This window comes from Onychostruthus taczanowskii, unplaced genomic scaffold, assembly GCF_017590055.1.
Source record: "Onychostruthus taczanowskii isolate IOZ18803 unplaced genomic scaffold, ASM1759005v1 scaffold60, whole genome shotgun sequence".
Classification (NCBI taxonomy): domain Eukaryota; kingdom Metazoa; phylum Chordata; class Aves; order Passeriformes; family Passeridae; genus Onychostruthus; species Onychostruthus taczanowskii.
Window position 1 is genome coordinate 4,526,519 of NW_024503680.1, and position 26,758 is coordinate 4,553,276.

The 26,758-nt window shown below is 46.6% G+C and overlaps 1 protein-coding gene across 1 annotated transcript; it reads right to left on the minus strand.

Annotated features, from left to right (window-relative positions):
• Positions 1–1,259: 1,259 nt before the first annotated feature.
• SLC13A3 (solute carrier family 13 member 3) lies at positions 1,260–26,642 on the minus strand. Its single transcript, XM_041419254.1, has 13 exons — positions 26,532–26,642; positions 16,450–16,715; positions 15,955–16,118; positions 11,423–11,489; positions 10,482–10,667; positions 9,485–9,610; positions 7,153–7,248; positions 5,335–5,439; positions 4,246–4,343; positions 2,953–3,065; positions 2,507–2,668; positions 2,026–2,163; positions 1,260–1,452 (listed from the first exon to the last, which is right to left on the minus strand). The coding sequence occupies exons 1-13, from the start codon at positions 26,640–26,642 to the stop codon at positions 1,267–1,269; spliced, it is 1,818 nt and encodes a 605-aa protein (XP_041275188.1). The 3' UTR covers positions 1,260–1,266.
• Positions 26,643–26,758: the final 116 nt, after the last annotated feature.

The window sequence follows — 26,758 nt, forward strand, 5'->3', positions numbered from 1 at the left end:
CCCCCATGGGGTAATCCCTGCAGCAGCAGCTGGTGAACATCTCCCTGCCAGCCCTCCTACCTGGCCCTGGGGGTTATCAGCAGCACAGGAGCACGGAGATGCACTGGATCCCTACCCCAGGCCAGTTCATCTTGTCAGCTCCACCAGTTTACATTGTCAGAGAAACCAGTCCCAGCACAGGGATCTAGTCACTCACCTTCCACAAAACAAGAATCAGATCCTTTATCATTCAATCATCTATTTCAATGACTGATGATTTAAGTTTAATATTTTATATTCTTACAGAAAATAAAATAATTGGATAAAATGGTGATTAAAATCACAGTCAATTTGCAATGCTTTCATTGAAAGTACCCAAGCAATCTGATTTAAAAAGACGTTAAGAATCAAAACCTATTTTTTAAGAAATGTCAATTATATTCCAATGCAAGTTGTTCACTGACCTGTGACTCAGTGGGTCATTTGTGAGTGAGTCAATCTCACAACCTAAGACTGGCCACAGTTACCCACGGTGAAACACCACCGATGTCCAAAGTTATGCCAGAAATTAATTTGGTCCCAAGCCCCCATCCGTGTACTCAGTGCACAGAACCAGGCAGCAGTCGCTGTCCCAGGTTTTCAAAACATTGAACATGTTTGGAAACAAACGGTGGCCTTCCAGTTTCCAAAGCATGGAGCAATGCACCGAGTCCTACCCACACATCTCCTGAGTCATCCCTTCACACACAAACCTGAAGAAATGGTCTTCATCCTCCATGAGAGAATTACTCATGAGATGGCAACGAGACCCCAGCCTCACACCCTGCCAGAAGCACCGGCCACGCCGCTCCTCCCCGGCCAGATTCTGATACACTCACTCACATTGGGTTGCACATAAATAATCCAGTTGCTTCCACCCCGTTGCCAGGGCTGCTTTCCAAAACGAGGTAGGGTATCAGAAGCTAGAGCAGCAAGGCTCATCAGCTCTCATGGGGGGACAGGCATCTACCCAAAGATGCTCCATGCTTACAGGTTGTCCACTTAACAACCACCTGTGACAGAAGGACCCTGGGAGAGTCGGATTTGTACCTGCAAAAGGTGGGGAAAGATCTCCAGAGAAAATAACGAATGGATGTTGTGACACTGACCAGAATTTCTAGAAATAAAATTAAACCAGAAGGTCCCACACAGTGTGAGCGGCCACGTGGCTTTTTCTCCTGTGCAAACTCTGACGATTCCAGTGCCCCAGTCCTAAGTGAGTGAGTCCTTCCCCGGGGGTGGCTTTGTTCATATTTTATTTAGTGCACTTAAAGTGACATTTTCTACAGCTGTCACAAGTGAGGTGGCATTTTCTGCATGGATGTTGGCCCATGCAGGGAAGGTCCCCAGCTGGAAGATGCTCTTGGCCCATGTGTTCATAGCCAAGCTAAGAAGCAGAACTCCCATTAGATTCATGAGCAACCCAGTTCTTGCCTACAAAAGAAATACAAAGACAGCTGTTGAGTTTAGACTGGACATCTACAGCATGTGAAGCACGAAACTATTTGAATGCAAACATTATAAAAATGGAAGGTTTAATTGCTGTTAATATTAGCAACATTTAAAGCAGGCTTAAAGCCACAAAGGCCATTCTGCAGCTGCTTACCAAGCTTTGATCCATCAAAAACATTAACATCTGTTTAGCCTCAGGAATGTGAGCAGGAACTGGGACTAAGCCTAATTTTACTCATAAGCTTTGTTTCACTGAGCTGGGGAAATCTTCCTGCATCCAGAAACCTATGAAAGTTGAGCTGTTGACACTAGACAAACAGGACAAGGGGCTGGGGGATTCAAGACCACTTTTGTCACAATTTGGAACCATGGTGGCTCCAAATTTCAACTTCATGCAAGCTCCTTCCATCCTTTGCCTTCAAACACTGTTGAGAACAGTATCATACTGCTGTCTTCTCATTTTACTGCACATTGAGTACTAACAATACAGAAAACTCCCTTCTTTAAGGTGAAGGCTGATTGTTTTCATCATTTTATGTATCTAAAGGAACTTACCATATCCTTGACCATCAAATGTCCAGAGGAAAATGCAATTGAGTTGGGAGGTGTTGAGACTGGCAACATGAATGCATAGGAACATCCTATAGTTCCTGGTATCATTAAATAGAGGGGATTCACTTTCAGACGAATGGCCTGGAAAACCAGAAAGGAACAGAAATTGGACCTTGGGGATTTGAGCTGCCAGCAGGTGAACCAAAGGATGCAAATAGCCAGTGTGCTGTGCCCAGCCCTATCCCACACTCTGTAATAAATAATCACACCTCTCATAACAAAGTCTGAAGGATTATTATCCTTCAGTGCCCACATTATGCTGCTGGACTTGTTGCTCCCAAGGGTTTCAAAGAGCCTGAAGCCCAAGAGCAGGAAAATTCCCCAGTGCCTGTCCCAGCACAGATCCAACACCAACCCACCCACCCAAGGGACAGGGCAAGGAGGGGGCAGAGGAGGAGCTGCTCTTGCCATGGGATGACCTTACCAGCTCTGCCAAGACAGGCAGAAAGATGATAATAGTGGCAGTGTTGCTGGCAAACTCTGTGAACAAGGCAATGACAACCGTGATGAGGATGACAGCCACGGGAGGTGGCACCCCCTCCAAGGGATGCAGACGGCCTCCTATCCACACAGACAAGCCAGACTCCTGCAGAAGGGAGAGAAAAACAGGAATCATCCCTCTGCATCCCTGCAGGGGAACTGGTCCTCTCCTATAACTTGTCCTCAGGGTGTCTCACAGCAAGCTTGCAAGGAGTTGTAAATATCTGCTGCGTATTGTTGTCACTTGGAGGTGACAAATATGTCTTTGGAGTGTGATGACTCCATTGATAGAAGTTTTCCAAAGCCAAACGGGAACACCAAGTGACCCCCTGACAAGATCCAGCCCTGCTGGGCAGGATGATGCCACATGGCATCTGCTGTGGGCCTCACCTCACAGCCCTTGGCCATGGCAAAGCCTCCTCCAAGCAGCAGGATGATGTTCCAGGGCACGGTCTCCTGGGCCTTCCTCCAAGTCAGCAAGGGCTGGGTCTCTGTGTTTGGTGCTGGACAAAGAGGAAAGGCCTGTGTCAAACACCCACCCCAAGAGCAGCATCAGCCATGGCCTGACTGAATGACACCACGGGTCTGACAGCAGTGCTGAAGCACTGACCATGAGCTGCTGATAAAATACACACACGGAGTGTCTTGAGTTAGCCAACTAAAGGAGCATTTAACTTAACTTTAAAATAAAATCAAAAGCATTCTAGCAGTAAAGATTTCTGTGAGGCTTTCTTGATTTAATATTTAATATCGGATTAATTTTCTCTCTGTAACAGACATAAACATTGTCTTCAACAGATGGGGGTCCATGGAAGGAGGAAATATTCTGCCATTTGAATTAAAATTATTAATTTTCCATTTATCATTCAACATCCAGTGAGTTTTACAGCAGAGAGCTCATTGCCCTTAAAAGCTATTTCTTAATACGTGATAAAGTGAGCTCTGTTGCATGGAAGGATGCACTAAAGGGACTGAAATTTTCTGTTGAAAAAGGGCACATATTTTATCCACAGGAGGCCTGATTAAACATCTTCCTGTGTATGGACAACACAACAAATGTGCATAACTCAGAGCAGCTGCTATTTTGTTCCCACAGACCCCAGGCGATTCTCCATCATCCACAAAAGGCCTTCAGCTACTTCTCCCCATGCAGATCATCTCTTTTTTCAAGAAGAATTAAAATTTGTATTTCATTGCTCCTCGAGAGGACTGACCCAAGACTTCAAAACCTGCTGGAGAGTTTGAGCTTTAGGAGTTCAAATTATTCTAGAACCTGAGGAAGAGCACCTATATCTGAGAACGGACAACTAGCCCAGCTCTGCCCTCTCAGAGGTCCATGAAGGACAGGAGCTGTTGGGAAGTCAGACACCAAACCTCTGTTCCACCATCAGGTCTGCTGTGGTAAATGAACACCCATTTCAGGTCACTTCATCCCACCAACCCTGACAGCTGCATGGGCAACTGAGTCACTCCTGCCATCAGCAGCAGGGCAGTGACTGCTGAGCCTCTGCTGGTACTTCAGATTTTTTTTAAAAAAGCCTCTTTAGGATCAAATGACACCTTTGAGCCATCCTGCTCCACGCTGCAGCTCCAAGGAGGGATAGCACTGCTCCTTGCCCCGTGCCTGCCCTGCCAGGACACAGGCAAGCACAGAGTCCCTGCCTGGAGGGGTCTCCTACTCACCTTTCAAGTCAAACCACCACCTGAAGGAAGGTTTTTGTGAAGGGAAGAAGAACAGTATAATCACAATGGTGATTCCTGTAACTGCATCTGAGATAAACCTGTCCAAAAGCAGCAGAAACACTTGTAAGAAGCAGAAGCCTGTAGAATTAGAAAGTTTATGAGAACAGGGATTTACCAAAGAAGATTACAAGTTTCCATCAGGTTTGAACAATGCTTGTTGTTCAGAGTTCTTTTCTTTTTTAATTCCCTGTCGAGCTAATTTTCTACCATGGGCCGTGAACTCCCATAAAACCTGCCCTACAAAAGTAAAAACCAAGATCTAATCCCCTCCACACTGATGTTCTGGTTTTCTGATTGCAGAGTTATAAGGACAGGTTTCCTGAGCCTGTTGCAGGGAGGAAGAGAGACAGAGCCCAAACATCTCACTTATATGAGCTCTTTGCAAGATGCTCAAACTCTTGGGTGAAAGGCAGGCTCCATCCAGGAAAAACCTTAAGCCTGTGTTAGATTTAAGGAGTTTTTAACTGATGAGGAAAAGGTCCATAACTACTTTGTTATATTAAGGAAACATTTATCAAACTAGGATTTTATTTGAAAAAACCCACCAAACTATGAAGGTCTCTTCTTTTAAGAAATAACAACACACTCTCTGAGCTCTAGCATCCCCTAACTGCTGTATCTATTCATCTTCACAAGGTATGGTTGTCACAGGGGACACAAACTGGCAAACAGACAGGACAGCACTCAGAATCAGCTCCTGCTGATATCTTTTCAGTCTTCAGACCACTGGTGAAATCAGTGGATTGCCTAAAGAACTCAGTATTTTACTGTAAATATACCTATAAACAGCATTCCCAACATTAAATCCTAGGGATGGCCTCAAACAGACACATCACAACTTCCCACTGCTTCATGCACCTCCTCTAGGAGACAGAAAATGTAAAGTTGGCTGTGCTACTTGATGCCCAGTTAATTTACTCAAGGAAATCTGAGTAACAGTGTTAAGCAACACAATCAGAAACTCAGGAATGTCACTGACTTGGAAATGTTACTGCAAAATGGCAGAGTGGAAGGAAAATAAAGTCTTACCCTGGTGCAAACAAGCTTGCCCAGCCTGGAATGAATTTGGGATCCCTGGAGAACAGCATGATTGCAAACATGCAGAAGAAGAAGAAAATTGCCTGTTCTGCAAACCTGAAATGAAAAGAAATGAGGTTAAAATGCTGATGTGCTGAAGGGGTGGATCCCAGCTAGGACAAGTGTCCAGCTCCTGCTGCAGCACCTTGGCTGAGAAGTGAGGCTGATTTTCTAAAATCAGCTACAGTGACACATTGGGACAGATTGTAAATCTGTTTGCAAATGTTGGTGTTTGCCAGCAATAGTCTCTCATTGGGAGGCATTAAGGAGAGGCAAGATGGAGACCAGGAATGTCCCAACAGTGGGATGCAGGGCTGAGCCTCTGGGTGGGGCAGAGGAAGGGCCAAGCAGCACCTCATGGTCATTCCTCTGACCATGTCCCTCCAGGACCTCAGCCAGGGATGGTGGCACTGCAGCTCAAGCCATAGAAAAGGATGATTGAGATTCAAATCATACAGGAGACAGCAGGAACAAATTCCTCCAAGGTCAAAATCTAAACACTGTCCCTTAGACACATGACAAACAGCAGGGTAAAAGGCAATAGCATTCACTAAGTATCTAGTGGAGTTAAGGTTTAACCAAGGTTTAAGATGATGCCTCAAAATTCTATTTAAAATCTCTCTGAGCACAGGCAAGGGCACACAAGCCCTTGGGAAGAGGCTGCTTGAGCTGATTTTTAGTTATGGGGCTGCTAATCAAATTGGTAGAGCTCAGCTTAATGGACCTTCCCACTCCTAGATCTCAAAGTGGGACTTTGATTCTTTCAGAGACATTTTGCAGGCTGCTGGATAATGTACTGAATGGAACAAATAAACCAATTTCTTTCATTTACAGCACAGGCACAGAGAGCTGTCTTTGAAGAACCACTCCATGTTCCACACAACAGAAATAATTACAATGTCGATAGCATGACACAAACATCACTGGATATTCACAGCATTGCCCTGGGTATGAAAATACTATTTTACAGATGGGGAAACACAGACCATTTAAGGAAAAACCCTACAGTTTCCACAGTCTTCAGTAATCTTGGCTGCCCAGAATATCAGTGGATGGTTGGACATATTCAGGGTTGGATTTCTGGAGATACTCAGCTTTTCCTGCTTCCCCTTTTTTCTTGGCATTTCTCAGAAGTCTAAACCTCATGTTTTTCTTTCTGCTGGTGCTTTACTCCAAAATCCCCACCCCCAGTTTGTACCAGCTTTTATTTTCCTCACTTGACTGGCATAGTTGAGGGAATTATTCAGAAAACATAATTTGTTCCATGGCATGGATCTGACTTCTTCCTGTATACTTTCTCTGAGCTTTAAGATATCTTAAAGTATATCCATAATCCATATGATTCATATCCATAATATGATTCATCAGCCTTCTCAGCAAATGCCTGCTGCTTTGCAGGACAGGTATGCACAAACCCTTGAAATCCAGCCTGTGTTGGTCAGCACCTAGCTCACACAGAACTGAGTTTGTTCCTGGAGTAGAAAAATCATAAAGAGTAATTAAACAACCCAGCATGAATTCCCTCTGTACCAGGAATGTTGTTCTTCAGATTTGAGGGCAAGCTGCTATTTGCAATTATTCATGCTAGCAAAGGTGAGGAGGCTGGAGCATGCAAAAAGCAAAGTTCAGCAGGTTACAAACAGACTGAGGAGAAATATAGGTGTAATTTTCTTTAAAAAGCTCCATTCCCCACAGTCCTCCACTCTTAAACAGGATATTTCCAAACCCACTTAATTTCTTTCTCACTTCTGTCCCAGCTTTACAACTCACTTTGTTGGACCCAGTTTCTGATAGTCCTCCTTTATCACCTCCTTGGCTCGGGCTTCTGCATCCACTCTTATATTTGACTTTTTTGTTTTCCAGCCCCTGCCAAGAAACACAATTATATTTTTACATGCATTTTTACATGCCTCTGACCTAAGTGACACATAGGAAATAATGCATTTTCTATGCAGCACATGCAGGACTCAGTGTCCTTCTCCAGGACTGGCAGCTCAGTTTGTGTTATCTTCAGATTGTGAAGACTAACAATGAAAATCTCTGCTGAGATAAAGGTAATAAATCTTTATTTTATATGTTCTTTTTCTCTGCATTCATATAAATGAGACCCTGCAGAGGTGAGGAAGTTTCCTCCCATTTATATTCTGAACATTTCCTCCAGCATGGGCTGTGATTGCCAGATGAAAGTCCCAACATTGCAGGATTTCCTTGTCTTCCTTCCAAGCAAGTTACCTACTTGGACAGAACGACTAGGAATAGGGTGACACAGAAAATTAATCTGTCCCTTCATTTTTCAAGTCACTTGTAATTTCCTGGGTGATCCCAGGATGCTGCTGAGGATCAACAAAAAATGTGAGGAATTTCTAAGTGGCTGGGAATGTTAATGTGCTCCTGGCTAAGCCTCTTAGCCTGGCTGCACTGACTGCTCACAGTTTGCTCCTTTGGAGCATGTGCATACAAATGATATATTCATATCTTGCACTTCATCTCCCATCACATCCCATGACACTGAACCTGGTTTCTAACACTGTGACCTTGATTAAAGCTACAACCCCAAATTTCTGTGTCAGACACACCTGCTCATCCCCGTGGTCCCTGCCCTTCCTTAATTCATTTATTGTTTCAAAGGGTGGCTGGATGTTCCACAGAGATGAATCTTTGACCATTCAGAAGCTCCTGCATTTCAAGTTCCTGGCTTGTTAATTTCTTGGGTTTTGGGAGTGTTATTAGCAGCAGCCTCATCTCAGCCAGCCCACTCCTCAGCCTTTTAATGGCTTTTGGATTCAAGCAAAGCCCAAGTGTCCACCTGCCCGTGCCCTGCTGCAGGACCTGCCCACCAAGAAATCCAGCCACTATTCCCAGGCAGTCAGAGCCCAAGCAAGGCTCCTTGGAGCCCTGGCTGTACTTGAGGAGCTTTGCAGTGTCTCCTCCACCACGGGGGAATTCTGGCATCCGTGCTGGCCCAGCTATCCCAATGGAGCCGAGCCCTGTGCCAGGGTACGAGCCAAAGCAAACACAGAGCATCACGTCCCCGAGCTCCACAGCAGCTCTGCCTTTCACCAGGGCTTTGGCCTCTTCCCTCACCTGCGGGGCTGGGGATGGGCCATGCCCAGCCCTCGCCAGGGACACGGGAATTCAGCTCTGCACAAGCCCTGGCACACGGTGAGAGCAGCACAGCTCTGGGCAGTGGAGCCAGCCAAGCATCACACAGCACACAGAGCCTCCTGAGAAACCCCACCAGCAAGTCAAGGACAAGCCTTTGGCATTTTCTGGATTAAAACTTTCCCACTGATCTTTTTTTCCCTATGTCTGAGACAATGTAAATATTTGGACACCTGTTCTTCTCTTTCCCCTCTCCCCACATTTGCATTTTAAAGTCAAAACAACAATTAAAGGCTTTTCTAAATATCACAAATTCTGTATGGTCCCTGGAGGAAGCAAGACTCTGACTTGGTTACCATCACTTGTGAGATTGTGGAGGGGGAAAAAGGTCTCCACATGAGCAGCAGAGCAGTGCTGCAATCACTTCAGGTTGTGCACTGTGAGGGGTTGCATGTGTCCAGCAAAGATTTACCGGAAAAACATGTTATTCTCAGTTACAGATTAACACCTTGTTGTAAAATTAATCCCTCTTGTGAAGTAATCTGTTCCAAACCCAGGTTTTTGACCCAAGAAGAAATCCTGTCTCTTTCATGGGGAACTAAGATTTTTATCATGGAGTTCAAAGCTAGATCCTGCTTTTCCTTCTGTGATTAAAAATCTGCCATTTACCCTCCACAGGCCAAAGTCAGGTAGTAAAACAACCTTTAAAATTATACATTTAACTGAATGAATATAATACATACTCTGTACATGTATTTCAGTTGGATAAAGTATATGCAACTATGAGATATCTTTTAAACCTTCTTATTTTATATCAGTTTTTTAAAATTAGATTACTTGTTATGGGATGGGCCTGCTAGAGTTAGTTGTAAATTCCCCCACTTTCCAGGAGATGATCCTGGGTGATATCAGCAGATTTAGGATGAAAAGCATGATCAACACATATTTCATAATGCTAATATAACCAGACTACATATACGTATAGTGAATATCAACATACCTCAGGTTAATTCCTCCATACAGGATGGATATCCATAGCCATCCCATGAGAAGAAAAATCAGCATTAAAGGAAATGCAAACATAAACCAAGAACCAAAGTTCACCACATCACATTCTGGAAAATAACTAAGCAAACGGGAAAAATCAAGTTAATGCAAGATGGGAAAGCAACCCTTCCATCCATGGGTAAACAAGCATCTGAAATCAGCAGTGAAATATCCCACAAACCTGCCCCTGTGCATTTAGAAACTGTCCCTGTGAGTTATCTGGACATAAGGAAATGTGAGGAGCGTTGTGTTGGGACAACTCCCATGACACCCTGCCACCCCCATCTCACCCAGCCCAGCTGTGCAAGCCTGCAAGGAAAGTTCTGGAAATCTCTCTCCAGCTGGACAATGCCTTCGTGCAAAGATACTCCTGAACACCCAGGGTTAAATCCTGCTACAGAAACTGCTGGACAGTCTGGACATGAACCTGGCAGGGATGCTGCAGGGCCCAGGACAGGCTGTATATGCTCCTTGTAGAGGTCACTAAAAGTAAGAAAAACCTGTGGGCACCTGGGCTGGCACAAATCTCTGCTCCCATGCACACAGGAGGAATCTTTTATGACTAAGAAGTAGTGGGTTCATTATTTTTCTTTCTCCCGTACTGCAGTAGCTATAATTGCTCACAAAGCACTACACAGTCTGCTTCATCAAAACAGTTACCAGGTTAATGGTAGGTGTGGAGTCAAGTCCCATTAAATTCAATGGGATTAAAAGCATCAGTGAAGTGAAGCACACATGCTCCAGCTTGGCTGACAGCCTGCCTGGCTAGGCTGGAAACCTGCTTATTAAGTCTAAAGCTGGTGCACTCCCTGCTTTCATTTCCCAAAACATTCTGGAAGAGAATGAATTTTCCAAACCAGCACTCAGCACAGAAAGGAATTTCCTGCAGGGATGAAGAACGTGTCTCTATCCTTCAGGATTTACAGGGATCCCAGGACAGCCTCCCATACCTCTTCAGCTGTCCCAGAAGGATGAGGTTTGGTGCAGTTCCTGTCAGCGTTGCTGTACCTCCGATGCTGGCTGCATACGGGATTGAGATGAGGAACCCTTTCCATATGTTGGTTTTGTATTCCTCCTCCTTCTTTAAGTCTGAGAGAGCATCACTGGAAAGCTCCTTCTCCTCCGCCAGATCTTTGCTTTAAAATAGTCCAAAAGAGAATCCGGTGAAAGCCCTGGTTTAAATACAGTGCAACCACTTCAGAGCCTTGACAGAAGGAAAATTCCCAGTTTTTAGAAATCCAAGCTACCAGTGTGCTCAAGGAGTGTTTTAGACCCAGTGTGCTCAAGGACACCTTAGCAGCCCAGTGCTGCAGAGGGGTCTGCTCCTGAAGTGCCACACGGGACTGTCAGCCTTGCAGAGGACAGAGCACCCTCAGAGCCATCCACAGGAACTGAGGGTGCCTGTGCCTTGCCCAGCCCCTCAGCAGCTTGTAACACTGAGCATAAAGTCCACAGGACTGCCAAAAGGAAAAATAACTAAAATTGGATAGATTTGAGGAAAGAAACATCTGGTTTTGAGTTCCTGAAAAGATGCTTCCTCCCCATCCTTGTTATCAAAGCAGGACCATTGCCAGTGTGCAAATCCTGGGGGGTTTTACATCATGGGCTTCACACATTTGATGTTCCTGAGAAAACCAAGGCACAAATCCCCAGCAGGAGACACCCCTAGCTGTGATTTCAGAGTGGATGAAAAAAACGTCTGTAATGATTTGGACATGCAGAGGGATGCTGGACACACAGAGAAGGGTTTTTATCATCAGGCTGCTAGCGACCAGGATGTTCAGTATAATCAAAACATTGCAACGATTGAATTTCAAATTCCTAAAACTTGGTCTAGCTCAGGGGATAATTCTCTCTCAACTCTCTAATACAAACTTTATAGTTAACTTACTCCTCAGTACTTGCCAGAAACTGCATCTCAGTTGGTACAGTGTAAAGTTTATTCTGCTGTAAAGATGCTGAAAAAGAAAGATGAGGACTTTAAAACAGTTCAAAGCATCTAGAAAATTCTCCTTGAACCAAACAGAGGGACAGAGGAAACAACTACCATCTTAGAGGAGAGGCTGTGCAAATGAAGGGTGAGCTCACACCAAGGGGATGGGGTCAGCAGCTCACACCTGGCAGGGATGAAGGAGCCCTCCTCCTCCTCCACTGCTCCAGCCCCACCACAGCACCCAGATTCTCCTCCAACACCCAGACACTTGGTGCCTTTACAGCTTCTGCCACAGGCCGGCCTTTGGGATCTTCTAACACAGCCCAGACTTCCAGGGCATCCCTTACCAAGTCATGGGTTTGGGGTGGGTTTTCTTGGGGGAGGATTAATTGTAATCATTCTTAGGAAGGAACACTGTTGGGCTTTGTTCCCCAAGGCACAGCAGGAGCACTTCCCGTCACTGAGCTTCATTCCCATGGGGTGAGAATTTCACACCCTGCAGACATCTAGTGCAGCCACCACAAGGCTGCAATTCCTTCTTTAAAGACCAGAGTGAGACACATTTGGGGATTAGGTTTTGTACCGGGTCCTCCAAAAGCCACCCTGACAGCAGGGACCATTCCAAGCCCATCATCCTCTCCACAAATGCCAGACCCTGCAGGCTGAGCAGCCAGTCCCAGTACACTGGGAGCTGCACACGACCTGAGCACACCAACCCATGGGAGAACTGAAATCAAAAAATGGAAATGCAATACAATCACTCTCTGTTTCCACACCCGACATTAAGGCTTGTGGCATTTGTGGTCATGGCTTGACCTCCTGAGGCTGGGAGATGTGCTAAAACCTCATTTTCCACGTTCCTCACAGGACTGGAGCACTTGTGAGTTTTACCCACCTTCAGCCCAGGTGGCCCTTCCCCACCCCTTCTGGCTCTGCTGCCTTTCCTTGTCCTCTCTGCCTGGTTTTGGGGGCAGAGGTTTGTGTGCCTGCACTTCCCAGTGCTCTGCAGACGCTACAGACAGAGCCCAATCCCTGGTACTGCCACCCCAGCAATCCCCAAATTTCCTTGCACCCCTTCTTATCCCAAAACCCAATCCTCTTCCACCCAATATGACCTAGATCTCAAAAGCATGGAGAAGAGCCAGTGGTCAAAGTCTCTGGACTCACTCCCGCGTGCACCAAAGACACCGTGCTCGTTCCAGCTCAGTGAACCAAGGATTTTTGCAATGTCATGTTTTACACATGGCTAATTTACTGAATTGGAGTTAATTGGCTTGGACACACACATGCTGAGCTATCATCCCAAGTTTGCCACCATGAAGGGATGTAATTAGAAGGATGAACATTAACCCATGGCTGACTGTTGGTCCCTCAGTGCATTTAGCCCAAAAGCTTTTACACTTCTGTCCCACTGAAGCCCAGTCCTGGTCTGCAAAAATATTTCATTCTACCTCAACATTTTTAAATCTTTTTTCCCCAGCTAAACTCAGACTACAAGCCCATCTGAGCAGGACCATCTGTGAGTTAGTTTTCAAGGAAGGATTGCAAAGGTAGCCATGCAAAGGAAAGTCAGGCATACTACAGAGATTTTTCCATTAAATTTATAAAAAAGGAATTGAAAATTATTACAGGTCCATAAGTCAGAAAAGGGCAAAGGTAACAGAGTTTGGACTCAGCTGTACACACCTCTCACAGAGCAGTATGAAAATTCTGTGGCCACTTCACCCAAATACCTCATATGCCTTAGAGGCAGAAATGCTTTTCCTAGATAATTTTTGCTTTCATGACATTTTTAAACGTTTCTAAAACATTGAGAAGACCCGAAAAGAACTATTTCCACCCACTGAGGGATTCAGGCAGCAGTGCTGTGGCCACACCCTGCCAGCACTGTCTGGGATTAGGCAGTCAAACCAGGCAGCACTGTCCAAAAATGCACATTTCCCATCTACCCCTTTAGAGACATAATTTCCAAATCCGTGACTCAGTTACACCTCAAGCACTGAATGCAGTTTATCTTGAATTTGCAGAATATTATCTATGAAGGAAAAAAATATTGGAAATATTTTCTTGTGATTTTTGCCTGGAGATGTTTAAGGCGCTCAGAGAAATGAAATATTGCCAATGAGGAGTTAGTGGGCAGGAGCAGGAAAGAGGTCAGGCTCGCTGGCACAGCAGATTCCAGCTTGTCACACAATTATTGCTGGAGATGTCAGAGAGAACTACAGGGCTCACCTCCCAAAGGAAAGTTCTAGAAGCTGAAAAATGTCTGTTGGTGTTAAATTTATACCCCTGCTTTGATCCACCAGAACCAGCTGGGACTTCAGCCACCCAACCTCACTACCTGCTCTCCTGCACCAGAAGCCAAGCGTGTGAAAATGAGCAAATTATTACACCCAGTTTTAGCTGTCAATGACAAAAGAATGTAAGTATTTGCTGATCTATAACATGCTGCCCACATGGCTGAGTGTGGACATAAATGATTGAAAACTTGAGATTCTCTCATCAGGAAAAAAGTGCCACCAACTGATCAGAGATCACTTAATTTCAAGCACCGTGTGTGGAAGCAAAGTCCTACACAAAACTGGTTTCATGCACTGGCTGAGATTTTTTTGCTGTAAGTCAAATACATTGAAATATCACATATTCTTTATTATATTTTAAATTGTTATTTTTAACCACCCAATTTTTTTTTTTTTGTTTGTTTTTTTTTTGGTTTTTTTTGTGCCTTACGGACTCTACCACGGTGCTATAAAACCAAGTCAATTGGCAAATGGATCTTATCACATGCTATTGTACAAGTTTTCTTCCACATACACCTCCCTTAACAAATGAATCTGTCTTTTTTGGAGCACAGATCACAATTCAGATAAATTATAAACATTTAATAAACTATGAAATGAGTATACCTTTTTCTCATCTCCACTTCTAAGTGTAACATCAGACTCATCACTTTTTCAAGGACCTCAGCTTTGTTCATCCATTCAGAAAGATTACAGAAAAGGATGAGTCTACCTTGGGACACTAAAGTTCAAATAAAAAGTCTACATAAAAATGCAGATTTTCATGCATGAAATGTACATTTTATAGGTGCTTCCTCCTTTGCCTGTATCGTAAATAACTTTTAAAAGCCTTTATCTCAAAAAATTAAAAAAAAAAAACACACCAAAAAAACCATAATCACACCATCACATGATATTTGCAAAGCATCACTTTATTCATTCTTCTACCTGCATGCCTCTCCCTTGCTTTTTCTGGTTTCTCTTACCGCTGCAAGTGTGAGTCAAGGATGTTAATTCTGTGCTTAACAGTGTCTAGGACAAGGTGGGGAATCTTCTTTTTATGTGTTCCCAAACTCCACTGTATTTACAGCCACAACTGCACACTCAAATTCAGAGACTGGGGACAAAAAGTTAAAGGCAGACTGACAAAACACAGAACAGGAAACTACAGCAAGGAAATCAGTGAGTTTGATTTTAATAGATGTGAGTAGTCAAAAATTCATAAAGCAAACATGATAAAGGAACCTGGAGTGCAAATATCTCATGATTGCTAAATATCAATGATGAATTATTAACTGTATCTTTATTAGATGTGCACATGTTTGAGCCTTCTTCTGGGGACTCCTTTATCCACCTTAGGACTCAGTGGGAACTAAGAAGCCATTGCTTTTAAATCACAGAGGCAGAGGAATTACTAATTAGTGCAAGAAGAAGCAGAAGAAGAAGAAGCTGTGAGTACTGCTCCAGCTATCAGCAACAGCTGCAAAGGGGATGTCAGGATGTCATTTCTGGATCGCTGTTTCTCATCACTGCCTGCCAGAAGCCCAAGTTTCTGGTGAATGGCTTGTGAAGAGAGGGCTGGAGAAAGGCCTTACCTGGCCACACACCCTGACCTATCCTCAACCTGCTCAGGAACAACACCAAACAGCAACAGGGAGATGGAAAAAATCACAAAGCACTTTATAGACAGATATTTAACCTGCCAGCCTTCCCTTGAGTCCTTGCTTTCTCCTCCAGTTCCATGGGTGAAGACACAGGAAAAGCAGAGAACACACGTGTCCCAAGTGCACGACAGCTCTGGGTGCCACAGGCAGGGACCCCAGCATCACCTGCCCTATCCACAGCCCTCCCTGGCTCCAGCTATCCCCACAGCATCCCTACAAATCCCACCACCACTGCGCCACAGAGCTGGACTTTAACCTGTGCCAGCAGCAGGTTTACGGAGCAGGTTGGCTGGGCATCACCTCTTTGGTTTTCCAGGCCAGTCATTGTCTCCTGCATGCCATGTGGAAAGGGCAGATAAAAGGGAGTTTTCTGCCAGTATTCTTCCACCATGGGGATAAAGTGTGCAGTAAAGTGGGACCAGCCCTGAGATCAAGCTGCAAGCTAGTGAACATGGCATTTGTGCCAGTGAAGTCAATAAAATGGGGCAGATTTGGGAGCAGCAGGGCAGACCTCAGCTGGCTTATACTACTGCCCTGTCTCAATTACCTTGGTTTTCTTCATTTTCCCTGTTCATATCCTTAGATGTGTCTTTCTCCCCAAAGAGGCTTTTTAAAATTGCATTTGCAATTGGAAGCATCATAGCAGTGGAGGCAGTATTACTTAACCACATGGACAGGAAAGACGTTGTCAACATCATCCCTAAGATCAGTCTGCAAGAGAGAAAAAAGGAAAAGCTGAATTTCTTCAGTTTGGCAAGTTCTCTGACACATGAGGGGGAAAAGCTCATGTGCAGAGATACCAAAACCAATACCAAAAAGGATTTCTATAACCCTCCTGAAACTGGATGGAGCACAAGTATGGGGCTGAACCCAACGATTCTCCCTGTGCTGCACTGGCCCGGGGCAAACAGCTGAACAAACACAATAAACTGGAGAAATGGGGGTGTGGACAGCCCCCACTATTGCAGCAGCACAGCAGAGCCTCTTCCCAAGCACCTGCAGCTCACATTCCCCAGGGAGAACCCCCTGCTCCCATAGTCACCTGGCTGGCTGGACTCCCACCAACATGAGCACCCGGAGAGCAATCCTGCGGTGTAAATTCCACTCCTCTATGGCTGAGGCCATGATTAAACCACTGAGGAACAGGAAATTGGTGTCTAAAAAGTACTGTGGGCAAACTTTGTTAGATGGGAGGATCCCCAGGAAGGGAAAGAGGACGATGGGCAGCAGAGCTGTCACAGCCAAGGGCAGGGCCTCGGTGCACCAGTACAGGGCCATCAGCAGGATCACGTAGAGACATCTTCCTTCCTGCAAAAGGAGGAGAGCAAAAGTGAGATGTGGCATTACAGAGACATCACTTGGAGATACTCAGAGAAGCAAAATGTTCCAGTTACTCCCTTAAGGATAAGGTACTTCTCTGAAATAATTTCCACCAAGTACATCTTCCCCCCTACACTGTATAAGGTGTTCAGGACTGATCTGAGATCACAGCAAAACCAAAATCCTCCCTGACTGCCTGATCTTCCCACATGCTGCAGGCTCATAGGCATCAACCAAGGAACCTTTGGAGACCAAGAATTGTCCTACAATATTGAATTAGGGCTGGCATTGCTGCTGACATGCTCAGGTGTCTGACCCATTTAATGTTTGTGCTTTCTTTCCAACTTCCACAGGCCATGCTCTGCACAGCTAGGCAAAAACAGCCTTGGGAGATGTACGTTCCCCACATTTGCAATAGGCAGCGCTCAGAAAGGTTTCCTTTCTTGGTTCAGAGTCTCCCAAGTGATTTATGAGAACCCATTCCATGGCAACTGATCCCAGTCCCTACGGAAATCAGTAAATCAAGCACCCCGGTGTCACAGCACTTCCTGCGGGCAGGCATCACCCAGCATCACCCCAGCCTTGGCCAAGGCTGGCAGAAACCCAGCGCCCCCGGGCCACAGCATGAATTCACCCATCCACCCAGGAGGCACAAACTAGACCAAAGCCATCTGTCACCACAGCCACGGCCAAAACAATGAGCGATGGAAGGAAGCGGCCAGGACGGGAGAGCCCAGCGCAGAGCCGAGCTCGGCCACAGCAGGGCTGAACAGGGATATTGTCAACAAGCACAGGCAGAGTGCCCACAGCGCTATAAATAACTGCTGAGCATCACTTGGAAGCCACGGAACTATTTATTTTATCACTTTTCCAGCTTGTTGAGCAGGTTGAATTGCGACTCAAAGGCACCTCTGTCCCTCTGCTGGGACCTCCCTCCCCTGGGCTGCTGAGGGGGAGATGATGGCTCTGCTCCCTGCCAAGGCTGGGAACAGCGTGGGCTGGCGACTGTGGGGAGCTCCATTTTGGGGATAATGTGATCTCAGCCCCATCATTTGAGGATTCAGCCAGGCACCAGAGCAGGTACAGCACAGCCACACCTGCCTGTTCAGCTACAAACAATTTGCTGCAGGCCTGGGCTGAATGAGGTCAAAACCAACATGGATTTATATGTTCACTACATCTGCAAGTGAGGGTTTGAAAGGTGGACAAAACTATAGAAATCTTTGTAGAATCATTTTATAGAATGATTTTCTTTTAGCACCCAAGCTTTGTATTGACAAGATGTCCTGCTAGCAAGGCCCCAGCACTTCAGTGAATGTGGAAACAGGAACACAGCAGAACTGAGTGTAACTGATTTTTTTTTCCATACATTAATTGTAGCAGCATCAATGGGTGCCCAAGATCTGGATTTAAAGATCACTTTCAGACCTAATTTTAGATGCCAATAAAATGACATATGAGAGTGTGTGAAGCAAAACCCTCAGGCTCAGCTCAGCCCTGGCAGCTCTCACGTGCTCCCCGTGCTTCATTTCCCCTAAAGCAGCAGGACCAGAGCAGCAAACCTGGCAGTGACCAAAATAAAGAATCACATAGTGATTTTAAAGTGTTTGCCACTAGATTAATGATTCAATGCCTGTGCCAACTGATAATTCCTCTTTACTATGATTCTTTTTATATGCCAAAGAAATAGCTTTGCTCTCATTAAGCTCTTTTCCATTTGATTTCCAAAGACCATATGGATATTTTTTTTCTCCCACTGGCAAAATATTCTTCAGTTTCCCACAAGGAAAGTTGCACCAAAGTCAACTTCAAAGTGAAGACACTTTTGCTCTTAGAGGAGTAGAGCAACTGAAAATATTCAACAATGATACAAGAGCATATCAGTGAAGCCTTTAATTGACTTTATAAAATAGATGATGTACAATTTAGAAAACTAATTATAAGTAATGGATATTTATTCTCCAGTGTATGGAAAATGTTCTGGAAAACACTGCAATGAGCATCAATCTAATAACTCCTCTTCACTGCAAGATCAAAAGCCAAGGCGTAAAAATGAAAGAGGGCAGAAAGAACTGCTATGTGAAAGGCTTCCCTGCATTTTTGAAACCTATATGGATCAACAGGGAACCACTTGAAGAAAGCAGTACTGCTGTTTATCCAATTTATTATACCCTAAAAGAACACAAATTGCAGCTATATTGGAAAGGTTTTTGAGATAGGACCACCATTGAACAAAAACGGAACAAGACCAATCCACAATAACTTCAACTTCAACCATGCATTCCCCAGAATGAAAAAAAGAGTCATCAATAAAATTGAACCATGTGAAATTAAGGCTTTTTGATTACAAGATATTTTGTAAATGTTAATCAATTATGTCCCCAGTGTTTGTTACATTTGGTTAGTACACAAGCAATAAAAGCTAACAAATGTTAGGACAATGGTCCTTTAGGGATTTGGCCAAGGGTGCCCCTGGACAGGCTGAGCTGAACTCGCTGCTCTGTGTGGCACCATCACCTCCACATGATATTTATCCTCCCATCCCTTGGCTGCATCCCTGTCAAGACTCCTACTTCTTGTATCTCCCTGCAGCTTTGTATTTATATTTTTCAACAGAATTCTATCAAAGTTCATGGTGGCACATATGAACTTTAAAATGGATCTTGTGATCAAGTTAATTTTGTAGCCATTTAATGATTTCCAGGAAAGCACTTGTGGCTCTGGACTGCGGCAGCTCTTCCTCCTGTTGCTCAAGAGCCTTGGGATCGACCTCTGCCCCTGCAGACACAGATCCATCTTTGCTGCTCTCAAAGCACTGGGGATTTTCCACCCTGGGGGACCTGCTGAGCTGTGGCAGAGGAGCCAAGCCACGAGGTTGTCTCCTGTGGGCAGGAGCCCTGGCTGTCTCTGGAAGGGCAGATGAGGTGCCCAGGGAAGGAGGCTCTGGCAGGGAATGTGGGTCAGGTGAGGCGGGCTGGCTCACCCGGCAGAGCACCGAGACACGGGCACAGCCACCAGTCCCCACTGCCAGCCTGGAAGGGACACCAGGACCTTCAGCTGGACCTTGTTCCCATCAGAGCCAGGGCCCACAGCTTCCCCACCCGGCAGACTCGGTGCTCAAAGCAGCCCTGCCTTGGCACTTTGGGTTTTCTCCATCAACCCCTGAATGCTGCAGGGTCATCACAGCCCATCAGCCACACAGACTCTCCCACACCCTCTAACCAACTAAAAGAGGGCTCCTCCAGGACATTGATACCAATACCGAGAGAGATTTTGGCTGAATTTGAGCTTCTCAAGCCCTTTTATCCCTCTGCTATCACAAAGAAACATTCTACCTGTGATGTATAGAACTCCTTGGAGCAGAAAACAAGCACTGAGTGATCTCATGGCACAGCTGTAACTGTGCTGCCAGCCCCACTGTGCCCACTGCCTGCTCTCCAGCAGGATGGGTCTGTGAATCTGATTTCTACTAACCCAGCTCCTGCAAGCATTATGTAATCTGGACTCAGCCCAAGCCCTGTTTACCAGCCTCCCTGCCAGTGGAGTCGTTTTGCTCCCTCTGGCTATTTGCAGAGTGGCTAGAAAGGGCCAGTAACACAGGGCCACAAAACTGCAAGAGCTTCAGGGAATCTATTTTCCTCTGCTAAAATGACACAAAGCTTATTAAACACTTTTATTTAAACTTCTTGAGGTATTTCATAGTTGGCAAAAAAAAAATCTCCTTTCAAATGAGACAGCTGAAGCTCAGATAAGGTGGGCAAATTGAGTGCGTGGCAAAAAGTCACCAACTCAACAAAGAGCAGCCTGGTAGACTCTTCACTGCTGCTGTCAACTTTCACACATCCCATACACACAAATACCACATTAACCACCTTGGCTGTGGGTAGCCAGTCATGCAGCTGTGTTGAGCTAATTACATATTATGACCTCCTACATTTTATTTTTTTTTTAATTCTTCCCAAGGGAGGCTACAGATCAGCCTGGCATGTGGTCAGCATCCCTGGTGATCTCCATCTGTACTGGGGCTTGTAGAAATACACCCACTTTATTGGTACACAACAAACTCTTCAGGCAGCTCTTGAAAAACTCTTGTATGGAAGTTGTCTGAACTTATAGATTTTAAAGTAGCCAGGGTTAGATGTATGAAATTTTAAATTTCTGTTTAGTTACTGTCACAGTAAAAATATTTATTATCAGTCAATTTCTTATGCTGTAGGATTGCACTATCAGAATTTTGCTCAGTATAGAACAAAAATGCTTCAATGAATGTGGCTTTTTCTGCACTGTCCATCTGGCAACATTACATTTGTGTTCATCACCCTCAACACCCTGCCCAGGGATTTCTTCCATATCTCTTTTCATAGAACCACCGAAAAAAAGTAGTTAGGAAAAGACTTTACAATCATAGAGTCAACCATTGCAGACACAGGCAGGAATCAGGCAGACATGTTTTATATGCAGTCGTGTTTTCCAATTAATATTAACTCCTGTCAATAAAGACTTCCCTTTCCCCCAACCCAAGCATTGCTGCTTTCACATCCTCCCAGTGCCAGCTTGCTCTTTGCCAGGCTGGCCCTCTCTCTGGACCGAAGCTCACAGAGGATGTGGTAAAATGCAGTCACTGTACTTGCAGTTATCCCTCTCTTTCCCCACTAAAATTCTTGCTCTCATCTTTAAACCAACCATTGCTTCCAGGTTTGTGAAACTGGCTTTCCCAAATCACCTCACACAAACACTGCAGAGATGGACTTTGTGCATGAAATGTAAAACCAGGCTATAATCACTTATTTCTCTGTCAGGCTGCTCTCTAGACTGTTCCCTGCCTGTCCATGCTCCTGCTCTGCTTTCCAGCCAGGATCCAGCTCCACTCCAACGTGCAGGACAACCCACTCTCATCCTCTTTGTCTACATTAGCATCACCCCTCTGCCCACAAAAACACCCTTCATGCTCTTTGCTTTCCAGTGCAAGCAGTGTCATTTTTATTCTAGAAGATCTTAAAGTCTCCCTGTACTAACCACGAGGACCCATCAAATCCAAGTTAATTTTAAATTGCTCTATGGCCACTGAGGAAGTCAAGTCTGTTTTCTGAAGGCACTGGGCCCTATTTGCCTGCTCAGAGCTCCTTTTAGCAGATTTGGCTGCCTCAGCTGTTACCAAGCCAAGAGGCTGTAGACATTGAGTTCATTAGAAGCTGTTGGAACAAGCTCTTTGCACAGCTCATTAAAAGTGCCCCCATGCCCCTTCCAGCAGAACAGTTCCTCCAGCCCCTCCTGCCCTGCCCCAGCTCTTTGCAATCATTCACAGCCCCCTGAGCAGGGGGGTCACAGGCACTTCCACTCACGGGACAAATATTCAGCCATTTCAGCAGCACCCAGAGCGAGAGGTGACACACAGACCCCTGTGCAGAGAATTGGCTCCTGGGAAGTGGCTCCACACAGAGCATTTCCTTCTGCTGCCTGATGGGATGGACACAAAGCGCTGCTCCAGACACACCCTGAGGTCTCAGCAAACACACCCACAAAGCAGAAATTTCATTTCACTATTTAGCAGAAAGGAGGCTGCAGACAAAACCATTTACACCAGCCTCCCTCTACACAATCACCACCTACAGAGGCCATCAATTAAAAACAAGGGCAATTACCATAACAGCAGCAGTGCCAGCCCTGTCACCATCCCTCTGTGAAGGGACTCACATAGGGATCTGGAGAAAAACCACTGCAGAGTGACAGCTGGCAAGAGCTCTAATCACAGCTTGAAGATGTGGATGCTGGAGTCCCTCACCAGTGAGCAAGAGCAGACCTGATGGATTCTCTTTTGTGTTTCCAGGGGGATGTCACTTAAGTGTAGGTTTCCCTGGAAAGCCCACTGCACCCACATCACAGGGTATCACTCAGAAAGGACATACTAATCCGAGGAGCCACAGCCACAGTGTTCTATCAGCTTTAAGTCATGAGTTCCTGGTCTCGAGATCCAAGTGAAATGTTGCCCTTGAAACAAAGCTGAGGTGGCTTCTTATGGTGGCAATCCCTTGGGAGATTAAAATTTCTGAGCATCCCAGTAGGGAGCATGTAAATGGTGACATGATGCGAGAGCAGATTTTTAACATCGACAGAGCAGGAAATGACTGCAGAGGTGCCTGTAAGACACGTTCTCACAGGGGAAGGCTCACCCTGAGACCAGCAGAGGCTGACCTCACTGCTTCTCCTCTCCCACCAGTTTCTGTTGCACCCTGCCAGGCAGCATTCCGACATCCCAGCAGGAGCACAGGGCTCTCCAGCCCGTCCAACACCCCCCGTTCCAGATGCACAAGCACTCGGCAGCATCACGGCTGTCACAGTGACTGCACACCACGCAGGACCCCTCCTGCCTCCTCCTGCTGTCCCTGGATGCCCTGCCTGGGACAGCTCCCAGTAACTCCAGAGCAGCCCAGTCAGTTGAGCTCTTGCTGGACACCTGCAGCAGCTCTCACGACCCGGCTGCCCAGGAGAGCGCGAGCTGGGCTGGAGTCCGGCGGCAGGACAGACCGCCTGAGCAGCGAGGGCATGCAGCCTGTGCCATCACGTGCCAGGACAACTTCCACACTCTGCCACCCCTGATCCCCTGCTTGCTGACCCCTGTCCTGCTCCTCCCCTGGCTGTTCTCACAGGGTGGTTAAAAGCGTAACCTGCCCCTTCCTCTCCCACAGCCCCTCGCGGCCCGGGCTGCGGACAGGGGGTCAGGCAAGCTCCAGACGTCAGAACTTAATCCCCTGTTGATGCAACAGCAAGTTTCTTTTCTTGTTGAACAAGTGAGAGAGTTTAGTGTTGAAACCCTGGATGAATCATTGACCCCTGAACATGAACAGATACAAATGTGTACAGGAGTTAACAGCTACAGGTTCCCCCTATGCCAAACCTTGGGAGAACCTGGGGAAGCTGCAGTTTGGACTTGCTTGAAATGTTCACTCATGTGAGCATCCAGGTTTTGACAGGCACCAGCCAGTGCCACTGCTACCACCTGTGATGTTTTAAAATCCATGGGGAATGAAGAACAGACCCCCAAGGCGAGCAGCAGAGCAGCCAGCTCTGCCAGGGTCTCCTTCCATTACCACAGCTGTATCCTTGCTTTGCTGTCCACTCAGCTGCAAACATTTCCGCTTTACCAACACCATTTTTTCTTCAATAAAACAGCATTGGTCAGACCACCTGTCCATGAGGTCCTCCATGGACTGCACCCTGGAGTGGACTAACATCTCACTGGGGAGCTGAGCGGGAGCAAGCAGCACCATTACACCAGAGACATTTTTTAGTTCTGTACACATACAGGAATCCCTTTCCTGAACACCCAAATCCTTGTACTGCCTGTGTGACACTACACACCTCAGCACACAGAGCATCTAGATCAAGGCCCTTCCTACAGCACTGGGTTCATCTGAGATTTCTTCTCACTATTAACCACTGCACAAAACAGACATGAGCTTGCACTCAGTATTCAGTGCAGCTCCTCCCTCTCTAATCCTATCACAATTTTACCAAGTGCCAAAGTCAAACAAGATGCTATTAAATACACTTGAAGTCATTTGTTCAGCTATTGAAAATTAATGTAGAAATGTAACTATTCACTTATGAATCCGCAAGGGAATTTAGTACCTGTTGTGCAATGTGTTTTCTGCTCCTTGAGGACATGCAACACAGTCCTATTCATAACTCAGCCAATAATATAAAACAGAGAAAAAAGTGACATTAAATCCAAATAAGTGTCTCTTTTCATATATGGTGCCACTAAATAAAGCAATGGTCAATCTATATTTTTTAACTTAACAGTTGCATTTTGTACCTCAAAGGAGAAGGTTTCACCTGACAAGCACTGAACAGGCAGAACTAAGTGCCAGCTTTGTGTCCTTACAGCACCTAAACTATTCTATATTCACTACATAGTGACCATTACTTATTTTCTGATGTAAAAAAAAGTCATTCTCAAATGGATCTGAGTCAAAACATGAGGGTGAAATCCGGCTCACGCTGAAGTCAACGGTGCAAAATTCCACAGTGTCTTCACTGCCCTGTGGACTTCCACCCAAGGCTCAGAGGTTCCTGGTGCACAAGAGCTGTGCAAAAAAATCCTCCAGCCCCCAAAGTCTTGCCGCAGATTGCTTTATGTGCAGCTCATCCATCACATGCTAAAGCACAAACCTTAAGAGGAGACCAGTTTCCACATTTACAATACACCACTTATCTTACTCACAAATCATTTTCAGACACAGCACCGAAGGTCCCCTGAGAGTCACTCAGAGCGGGGCAGGCACTCCCAGCCCTGCAGCACAACCAGCAGCACAGCCCTGCAGCCCCCTGTCCCACCGTCACTCCCATCGCTAAGGGGATGTGCCAGCGATGCCAGGCAGACTCCCAGCACCGGGCACTTAGCTTCCACCCCAGCTCTGCAAAGCCCCGCCCTGGGTGATGCTGGTCTTGCCTCAGTTTCCCCAAATGCCATCTGGGCACTACTGGTAAAAACTACAGGGCGCTTGGGTACCAGCAAGAGGCACTGATCACTGCCACTGAGCTTGAGGTGGTACGATCCTCCCACCTCCCAATGTCCACATAAGAAACATTAAACCAGAGCGGGGCAGTCACTCCCAGCCCTGCAGCACAGCCCTGCAGCCCCCTGTCCCACCGTCACTCCCATCGCTAAGGGGATGTGCCAGCGATGCCAGGCAGACTCCCAGCACCGGGCACTTAGCTTCCACCCCAGCTCTGCAAAGCCCCGCCCTGGGTGATGCTGGTCTTGCCTCAGTTTCCCCAAATGCCATCTGGGCACTACTGGTAAAAACTACAGGGCGCTTGGGTACCAGCAAGAGGCACTGATCACTGCCACTGAGCTTGAGGTGGTACGATCCTCCCACCTCCCAATGTCCACATAAGAAACATTAAAGAGAATTCATGTTACCTATCCCTTCTTCCCCCCGTAAGCCCGACATGACCACAGGACACACTTGCCCGGGATGGCTGTGGGCATTAACTGATTTGTTACTATTTGTGCAAAATTACATATCTGCTGTTAAGAAGAGGGAGGGGAATGGAGGAGGTCCAGACCAGGAGCAGAGTCTTTTCTGATGGGAGCACAGTCCTGTCTCTCTTGCTGATTGTACCACCACTTTCTGATTCCTTGTTCCCTGTGTGCCAGTGATTCATGGTTTCTTTAAGGTGGATGAGGGTTTCTCACATCTGCTTTTTAAACCAATGCATTTGACTCCAACTTCCTTGATGATCTAGGAAATTGTCTCAAGGAGGAGTAACTCTCCAGAGAGCTGATTAATTCTGAAATGGAGAGGCTTTTCTGTCATATATGGCACTCAGAGTATGCTCCTGAAGTACTAAGGGTGTCACTTTGCTTTCCCACTTTTCTCCCCACCACTCAGCTTTGTTTAGCCTTCACTCGCAAGAATCCAGGCGGTGCAAAAAAGCAGCTCCCTTCGCTTTGATCTCTCGCTCATCTTGTTGCAGAAGGGTGAGGAGCTGCGCAGCCCACTCTGCTCCACGGTCCAGCCCCGGCAGGCAGCAGGGTGCCCCTCTCCCGAGGCGAGCACTGCTGCTGCTGCGGCAAGCGGTGGCACGGAGCAGCCAGGCTGTGTCCCCGCTCCGTGTCCCGCCGCTCCCGGGGTGGAACGCCGCTCCATTCACCCCGAGCTCCCGGCGCAGCATCCCCGGGGCGCTCTCCTGCCCCGTGCCCCACTCGCTGCCCCGCGGTGTGCCGCTGCCCGTGCCCCTCGCCCCGCAGCGGGGGTCCCCAGCCCGCAGTGCCCACCCGGGGTCCCCTGGCGGTACCTTGGGGGGGAGGCTGAGCAGGATGGGCACCAGCGCCAGCGGCGCGCACAGCAGCACCACGAACCTCCGCACGCTCCACGCCTTCTTCACCAGCGCCCCCAGCGCCGCCATCCCGCGCCCATCGCCGCATCCACCCCGCGCACCCGCTTTATCCCCCGGGAACGGCCCTCCCGGTGGGCGGGACACCCCCCCGGGACATCCCCGCCCTTCTCCGCCCCGCCTCGCCC